Source organism: Bos indicus, chromosome 11, assembly GCF_029378745.1.
Source record: "Bos indicus isolate NIAB-ARS_2022 breed Sahiwal x Tharparkar chromosome 11, NIAB-ARS_B.indTharparkar_mat_pri_1.0, whole genome shotgun sequence".
NCBI classification, from domain to species: domain Eukaryota; kingdom Metazoa; phylum Chordata; class Mammalia; order Artiodactyla; family Bovidae; genus Bos; species Bos indicus.
Genome location: NC_091770.1, coordinates 67062109 through 67071514, shown reverse-complemented (window position 1 = coordinate 67071514; position 9406 = coordinate 67062109). Strand labels below are relative to the sequence as shown.

At 44.8% G+C, this 9406-nt stretch overlaps 1 protein-coding gene across 1 annotated transcript; it reads right to left on the bottom strand.

Annotated features, from left to right (window-relative positions):
• Positions 1 to 1023: 1023 nt before the first annotated feature.
• LOC109565783 (gastrokine-3-like) lies at positions 1024 to 8710 on the bottom strand. The gene is made up of 6 exons (XM_019969716.2): positions 8699 to 8710; positions 7389 to 7442; positions 6852 to 6986; positions 5503 to 5610; positions 4370 to 4511; positions 1024 to 1313 (listed from the first exon to the last, which is right to left on the bottom strand). Exons 1-6 carry the CDS (start codon positions 8708 to 8710, stop codon positions 1219 to 1221), a joined length of 546 nt encoding a protein of 181 aa, XP_019825275.1. The 3' UTR covers positions 1024 to 1218.
• Positions 8711 to 9406: the final 696 nt, after the last annotated feature.

Here is a 9406-nt window from a genome sequence, read left to right as displayed (position 1 = left end):
TGCTGGGGGCTAGATGTCAGGGATAAAGCATACACTAGTCAAGGAAGGACTGATAGCCATGGGGACTTAACTCCAGGGACACTTTAGGTCAAGCCTTGAGGGCAAGACGATGCTTTGTGGGCCTCTGGTTGAAAAAGACTTAATCTGTCACATCTGTCTGATTCTTCCAGCCTGGATGCTCTGTGCAGGTATCTCCACTAGCCTTATCCTTGACAAGATGCTTGTAACCAAATGCATAGTTTCAGAGATCCTGGCCGACCCAGCCACACCTTATTTAAATCCAGCTAGAGGTTTATTCTGGGCCTTTCCCATACAATCACCTTTCCATTCGTAACTGTAAGTCACATCACATCATGACCTTGCAGAGCGGAGCTGAGCTCCAGCTCTGCCTGTGGCAAATCAGTGCTGAAATTCACCCCAGTCCGACTACTCCACGCGCATGTGCGGTTCAGCACTCCCCATCCCTCCCATTCCAGTCCTGTTTTATTTACTCCAAACTCCAGCATGACCTTTGGTGGATGTCTATGTATTTCCAGTACTCTTTCCTTGTTTATTCTGGTTTAGGCAGGTCAGGGATGTTCTGGGTGCTGTGGGTGGGGCTGACTAGGGATTCCCATGAAGGGGTTTAGACCGGTTCCAAAGAGAGGTCTGAGAGGCCTTGTTCATGCAGTTAACTCTCTCTTAGGGATTTTCACTGTGCAGGCTGGGCCACAGTGAACAGCATCAATTTGCAGGAGATGGAGATGTGACCTCAGACCTGAAAGCTTAAGTCAGGCCGTGGCTGATGTCTTTTTGTTCTTTCTTTCTTTGTGTCCCAGATTCTTCAGGAATTCTTCAAGGGACACACCAAAGAGAGGCCCTTAGAAATGAGACCTTCCAGGAGAGGCGTGTTCTCCTCTGTGCCTTGTTTGTGTGTGATGGTATGGACAGCATGTGGATGGGAGTCCAGTAACTCTAGAGAGGATAGTGTAGGCAGGCAGTGCTCATATGTTAGATCAGGGAGGCAAGAAACTTTATTGTTCTAAGCCAACAGAATAGGGAGAAAGTGTATTCAGTTTCTAGGTCACAAAGCTGGATCTTGGGTCAAAAGATAGGGGTAATCAGGCCTGAAATGAGCAGCTTTCCATTGGCAGAGGTGGGTTGGGTCCCTGAGCTCTGGGGTCAGGTCAGTGGCCCTAATCCAGACAGGTCTGCCCCTCACGTGGCTGACCTGGAGGTTCAGAGCCCAGGTATCTCCCCACAGATGGAGAGTCCCAGGAAAGACAGGAGTTGGATTTCAAAACAGGAATCTGGGTCAACAGCCAGTGCAGTACCTTTAAAAAGAAAGAGAAGCGTTTTATTTAAAAGATCACTTAATTGCTCTAAGACTCTAAAGTAGAGTGGATATATTATGAGTTGCACCTAGATGAGGTGTGATGCTCAAGACAACGTTACTAACCAGAGACTTGGGAACAAAATGGAAGATCTCATCAATGCTGCAATAACGGGTCCCACATTCTTTTTTTCTATTTCTTTTATTGATCTTTAATCACCTTCTGAACTCCTTATTGCCAAATTCAGACTTAAATTGAAGAAAGTAGGGAAAACCACTAGACCATTCAGGTATGACCTAAATCAAATCCCTTATGATTATACAGTGGAAGTGAGAAATATATTTGAGGGCCTAGATCTGATAGATAGAGTGCCTGATGAACTATGGAATGAGGTTTGTGACATTGTACAGGAGACAGGGATCAAGACCATCCCCATGGAAAAGAAATGCAAAAAAGCAAAATGGCTATCTGAGGAGGCCTTACAAATAGCTGTGAAAAGAAGAGACTCAAAAAGCAAAGGAGAAAAGGAAAGATATAAGCATCTGAATGCAGAGTTCCAAAGAATAGCAAGAAGAGATAAGAAAGCTTTCCTCAGCAATCAATGCAAAGAAATAGAGGAAAACAACAGAATGGAAAAGACTAGAGATCTCTTCAAGAAAATTAGAGATACCAAGGGAACATTTCATGCAAAGATGGGCTCGATAAAGGACAGAAATGGTATGAACCTAACAGAAGCAGAAGATATTAAGAAGAGATAGCAAGAATACACAGAAGAACTGTACAAAAAAGATCTTCACGACCCAGATAATCACAATGGTGTGCTCACTGACCTAGAGCCAGACATCCTGGAATGTGAAGTCAAGTGGGCTTTAGAAAGCATCACTACGAACAAAGCTAGTGGAGGTGATAGAATTCCAGTTGAGCTATTTCAAATCCTGAAAGATGATGCTGTGAAAGTGCGGCACTCAATATGCCAGCAAATTTGGAAAACTCAGCAGTGGCCACAGGACTGGAAAAGGTCAGTTTTCATTCCAATCCCAAAGAAAGGCAATGCCAAAGAATGCTCAAACTACCGCACAATTGCACTCATCTCACATGCTAGTAAAGTAATGCTCAAAATTCTCCAAGCCAGGCTTCAGCAATACGTGAACCGTGAACTTCCTGATGTTCAAGCTGGTTTTAGAAAAGGTCGAGGAACAAGAGATCAAATTGCCAACATCTGCTGGATCATGGAAAAAGCAAGAGAATTCCAGAAAAACATCTATTTCTGCTTTATTGACTATGTCAAAGCCTTTGATTGTGTAGATCACAATAAACGGTGGGAAATTCTGAAAGAGATGGGAATACCAGACCACTTGACCTGCCTCTTGAGAAACCTGTATGCAGGTCAGGAAGCAACAGTTAGAAGTGGACTTGGAACAACAGACTGGTTCCAAATAGGAAAAGGAGTACGTCAAGGCTGTATATTGTCACCCTGCTTATTTAACTTATATGCAGAGTACATCATGAGAAATGCTGGACTGGAAGAAACACAAGCTGGAGTCAAGATTGCCTGGAGAAATATCAGTAACCTCAGATATGCAGATGACACCACCCTTATGGCAGAAAGTGAAGAGGAACTAAAAAGCCTCTTGATGAAAGTGAAAGTGGAGAGTGCAAAAGTTGGCTTAAAGCTCAACATTCAGAAAATGAAGATCATGGCATCCGGTCCCACCACTTCATGGGAAATAGATGGGGAAACAGTGGAAACGGTGTCAGACTTTATATTTTTGAGCTCCAAAATCACTGCAGATGATGACTGCAGCCATGAAATTAAAAGACGCTTACTCCTTGGAAGGAAAGTTATGACCAACCTAGATAGCATATTCAAAAGCAGAGACGTTACTTTGCCAACAAAGGTTCGTCTAGTCAAGGCTATTGTTTTTCCTGTGGTCATGTATGGATGTGAGAGTTGGACTATGAAGAAGGCTGAGTGCCGAAGAATTGATGCCTTTGAACTGTGGTGTTGGAGAAGACTCTTTGAGAGTCCCTTGGACTGCAAGGAGATCCAATCAGTCCATTCTGAAGGAGATCAGCCCTGGGATTTCTTTGGAAGGAATGATGCTAAAGCTGAAACTCCAGTACTTTGGCCACCTCATGCAAAGAGTTGACTCATTGGAAAAGACTCTGATGCTGGGAGGCATTGGGGGCTGGAGGAGAAGGGGACGACAGAGGATGAAATGGCTGGATGGCATCACTGACTCGATGGACGTGAGTCTGAGTGAACTCTGGGAATTGGTGATGGACAGGGAGGCCTGGCATGCTGGGATTCATGGGGTCGCAAAGAGTCGGACATGACTGAGCGACTGAACTGAACTGAATCATCCTCTTTAGCCCCCCAGCCTCTCAAGTTCTCTTTGTTTTCCTGCTGGAAGTTCTCGTTATGAAGAAGCCTTGTTCACTGGGTTAGTTTATACTCAGATGTAGTTGACAGACAACAGTGTAATGGGAAGTGGTTATTGACTCTTTCTGGAGCACCAGGGAGATTCTATTCTTATCTGGTAACTTCCCAAGCTGGTAGACACTGATCCCACTGTATCCCCATCAGGGATGCCAGCCACTAAGACATTTCTTTCCCAAAGTGTAGTCTGTAACTGTCAGAGTCTTGCTTTACAGCATCTGGGCCGCCTGATAAAGAGGAGGACTGAGATTCTCCAGAGCCATGGGCCTCCATGGGGGATTCCAGGCACTGTGCTGTTGGGGTGGGGGGAAGGGAGGGGAGGCTGAAACTTTGGGTCAGCTGAGAGTATCCACCAGCTGTCAGTTTTCAGTGGCAAAATGACTGTCCTCAACCATTTGGTAAAGCTAACTTCACTCTGCTTCCTGTTCTCAGTAATCGGAAGTCATCTCTACCACCAGAGGGAAATACATCTCAGGCCCCATTATTTTTATACCCAATTGCAAAGAAATGGAATAGACCTGAAAAGTGTCATTAGAATTTGTCAAGGACCTAAAAACCATTCCACACCTCTTGCCTCACCTGTGGTCTTGAGTTTCTAGGTAAGTGATTCATGTACCTTCTTTTTGCTGTTGGGCAAAATAAGTGGGGACCGCTCGGCACATGTCCTTGATGGGTGCTCCGAACTGGGCTAAATTCTTGACCCGGCTGGGTAAAACAGTGTAGGTCAGGCCGTGAGTAGATGGATAATGCTTTGGAGCCTGGAAGATGTGACATTTCAAAAGGGTGAGACAGCAAGTAGAGGTGGCCCAGCAAGGAGGAAGCGTGAGAAAACTATTCCAGTGCATGGGGGCACTGGATGTCCAAAAATAGCCTTGAACCTGCACTAGCCCTTGAGTTTCCTCTCTAATAGCAATATTCTATCTGACCACAAGGTGGCAGAATTATTCCAGAAAAGTCTGTGTGCCTCTGTGACTCAATCTGTACTCCTTTCGCCCTTGAATTCTCAGCGCTTCCAGACTCCTGTGCTATTCTCTTTCTAATAATGATATACAATACATTTTAAGTTATGGTCTTCATTTATATTATGCTTTTTACTTGTTATAAATCAGATGAGGGGAATACTTATTACCTCTCTTTTTAAAAAGTGACAAATTATTTTATTTTTATGTGATCCAAAGGCATTTTCTTCCCCAGGAATCAGCAGCCCTGCTGCCATGGACATCAGGGACACAGCCCAAATGTGCTGGGTTGGTTATTTAAGCAAAATGATGCCAGATTTCAATGACTTCCCAAGGGCTTCCTGCTGATTTTTCATTTATCTGACAACCCTTGGCATTTAAGAGACAGGAAGAGAGTTTCAGGAGTCCTAAACTCATTTTCAACTAAAGATATTATGTGTGTATGAGCTTAAAGGGTCTGCAGGGGAGGAGAGGAGGTATGAGAATGAAAATACTCTAGTATTTCACTTTAATAATTCATATTCACCAACGTGTAGTTCACACCCTTTTGAAATACATCAAAATTATGTCATTGCATGGAATGCAAAGGTTCATTTTCATTAATGTGCTGTGACTTAAATAGGCCACGGATTGGACTTGGAGTCCTTTGCACGATGATGGAATTCCATGGGCGTTAAGATCAAGTATGAAATGAATTCCCCAGCATGTACAGCATCATCTTAGGAGGTCAGAACGTAGAGTTCAAAAACACCAAACTAGGAGGGGACTCCAATGAGCTGATCTCACTTACCTGGTGGTCCAGGGCCTTAACAATGTCATCCAAAGTTGGGAAGACAGCTTCATCCATCTTGGCCAGGACACAGGCCATCTTGCTAAACAACTTAGCCACCAAGAGGGCCTTAAAGCAACACAGCAGAACCCTGTCATTCATTTAGTCACAATACAGGGGCTCCTACTTGTCAACAGAGCTGCACATAGCTGTCCTTCAGACTGTGGTGTGGAGCATCCTGGCAGAGCAGGCCCTGGGCACCAGAGCAAAGTGCCAGCCACAGGACTGGCTTGCACATGGGGCCCTGCTGCAGGCATCACGGAGGGTATCCCCTGGGGCACTCTGCGTACCACTAACAGACTGGGGGACTGGAGGGACAGGGGGTCGGCCGCAGTGACAGTTCTGTTCATGGTCCTCAGCCGCCTCCACGACCCTCAGCTTCCCCATCTGCAAAGCAGGAAAAGTAGACTCTCTCCAGGGGGATGTCCTGAACAGATGAGACAGATAACGCCTGCCTGTGAAGCCAGTGTGTGAGTTAGTGTCCCTTCTGGGTTTACAAGATGAGGAGGAGCCTGGGCTTAGACCTCTAGGGTCAGATCCCGTCCCTTGATTTGTGACTAACTGCCCCCAACGTAGCCTTGGACCTGACCTTCGGCCTCTCTGAGCTTTGGAGTAAAGCAACGATTCTCCAGCTGAGTCTGACACTGATCCTCTGAATCCTTTCCAGTAGGAAAGGCAGCCATTGATTTTCCTTTGCAGATGAGGAAACCGAAGCACACAAAAGCTGCATCCTGTCTCTGGTTGCCTCGTGTCTCTGATTGCATCATGTCTCTGATTGCGTCGTGTCTCTGGTCATATAACTTTTCTATTGTGGAGCCTCTCTTCCCAATCCTGCCTCTTTCTTCCAGGTCATGCCTCGCCATCCCTGACCACATGGGCAAGTGGAAGCAAGATTTCTAAAAGTGAAAATAAATTATTTTCCTGCTTTGGAAATAACCTGATTAAAATCTGAGAGCAAGACCAAAGAACCTCTATGGTACATACAAGTTGGAGGACATCAGGATTCTTAAAATAGCTCTCTTATTCAGAGGCCTTCAGGAGCCCTGTGAAGTCAACACAGGAGGGGGACACAAAGAGTGCTGGATCCCTAGAGATCTCAGAAGCTCTTCCTCTGGTCGCTGGCTCAAAAACAAGTCACTGCAAATGCACGAAAGCTGGTTCCTTACCAAGAGAGATGTATTCCCTCAAGATCCTAAACTTAGAGAGGCCTGTGTAGACAGGGTTCTCTTCTCTCTGGAAAAGCAGGAGGCTAAATTTTGGAGCAGGCAAGGCTTTCTTTGGCATTGTAATGAACATGTTCTACATCTTACATTCTCGTAGTCCAAGACTCCATCCCATTCACTCAAAACATTGTTGTCTCGGATGCTGACCATACCTCGAAAGGCATTGACATGGATGCTCTGGGTCCCAACAGATCCATCCAGAGGATGGTTGTCACTGATGTTCTGGAGAAGAGAAGGCAGCAAGGAGAACAGTCCTAAGTCCAGAGTTCCTGCATTGCCCGTCTCTCGCAGGTATAAAGGGGTCCTCACAAAAAATTTGACGGAGGCCACCCCAGATTCCCTGGTGGCTCAGATGGTAAAGATTCCACCTGCAATGCAGGGCACCTGGGTTCAATCCCTTGGTTGGGGGGGGTCCCTTGGAGGAGGGCATGGCAACCCTCTCCAGTATTCTTGCCTGGAGAATCCCCATAGACAGAGGAGCCTGGGGGGCTACAGTCCATGGGGTTGCAAAGAGTCAGACATGACTGAGTGACTAAGCACAACACAGCACCCCAGATTATCACCTTTGAAGTACTTCTGCTTCAGGAGGATGAGACAGGTTGAACCCTCTCCACCCTCACTTACCATCAGGGCCAGAGATGGAGCTAGGAAAAGGACCATAAGGATCGAAGGCACAATCTGAAATGGAAACAAATGTCAGTGTACAGGGCTGGCTCCCTTAGCCTCAGATGAGCCCAGGGCGTGGGGCTCAGAGTGAGCCGAGGGTTGGACCCTTTTTAAAAGATCTGTAACTTTCATAGTGTCTCTTGCCCTAGAGGCCCCAGATGCATCAGGAGACTGTCATTCCGTGTGTTCTATATGGGATGTACTGGCTGCTCAAGAAGGAAAGCTTTATCGTTCATTCAAAGATACCTTTTGTTTTGCGCTACATCTGCTATCGATCACTGGGCTAAAGATTAGGCAACCTGACCAAGCACTTGAAGTCGTAAAATAAGTGATAATTCAGGTCCCCCATCTTCCTTTCTGTACCTCCTTCTTTCTTCCCAACCAGTGGGGACCCCTTCTCTGTCCCCTCTGGAATCTGATAATCCTTCCAATTTCCTCTCCTCCAGTTTCTCCCACCTTGCCTGAGCATAAAGATTATGCATCACTTGTTTACACCTTATTTTGAAATAGATTTGACTCAAGGGTGAGTGGTTCTTGAGATATTTGCAGGGAATCGTTTGCTCCTGCTGTGGCCTGCCTAACCTACTGGAGGCATTTCAGACACCAGAAAATAAGTGAAAGAGAATTAGAAGGACGGGAACTGGCTAAGATAAATGTAGCAGAGAATCTTTCCCTACACTCACAGCTCAAGGCTCACTCAGCTCAAGAGCACTTACAACCTAAGCCGAAATCGACAGGAAACCCCTCCTCCCCTTCCCCACAATATCCTATGCAGTATTCTGCATGTGTTGACACCATGAATGTGAGATACATCTTCAAAGAAAAAGACAACAGTTACTCTCTGAATAATAACCACAATGCAATGAGGTTAACCAAGGAAAAACATGTGATGCAGACAGCAATAATATTCTATTAAATGATTCTTAGAATTAGTGCCATGTGTTAAATACACCTGAAACTTTCTTTGCCAGAAATTTATAAATAAGATGAATCTAGGAAGAAAAGACCCTAAAATATGAATATCTACTCAATCCCCAAAAATAGTTGACCTTTTAAGAAACTAGCTATTAATTCTTTTGGGACAGACCCATTTTCTGATGTTCTAAAAAAAGAGAGGCTTACCAACAGGGAAGTTATGTGCCAAGTTAATATTTGGAAGTTCTATTTAGGGTTCATTTGAAGAGTCAATGGGAAAAAGGAACTGCTCCCTGGCTATTCTGGCTCTGAAAACATAGTTAACTATATTCAAAACCAGAAAAAATACTTACAAGGTGTTTCATATTGCCTCTTTCTCAGAACCTAGGCAACTTCACGCATAAAAGAATCTTCATGTCCTATTTGCTTTCTAAGTCTGGTTTATATAGTCTTGGACCTTTCAACTACTGCCATGGTAAAAGATTCTGGAAAATTAATCATAATCTGAATACCATTGGTGGGGGGGGAAAGGCAAGTTTATGTAATCACTGCTATCACTTTTCTTTAACTACTTCTAATATTTTCCTTTTACTCAAATACCTCCACTGGTTACATAAGGCAAACATGGCAAAGAACAAGGCTTTGTGGGCTGGCGTGCCCATGACATTAACAGTCAAGGAAGGATTGCAAATAGTAGATCTCACCAAATGGTCCCGATACAAAATCAGTGTTTACCATTTCTATTTCCCAGTCCAGAGAAGTTCTTTACTAATAGTGGAGGTGGTTGAGAAAAACCTTATGAAACCAAAAGAGATGAACTGTAACCACAAGATTAGATTGGAGAGCAGACTAGCCCAGTTCTTCATCCAAACCCCATATCACATGGTTGGTCCTGTAATGCCTTCTGCCCACCCACCAAGCTGACCTCATTTAACCTCTTCAAAGATCTACCTCTGGGTGACTTCCTGATATTCTGATATTTTGCTTCCACTCTATGATTTGTCTTTCTCCTCCAAGCCTTTGTTTCAGGGTGACTTTTTCCATGAAGGACCATTTGAGCA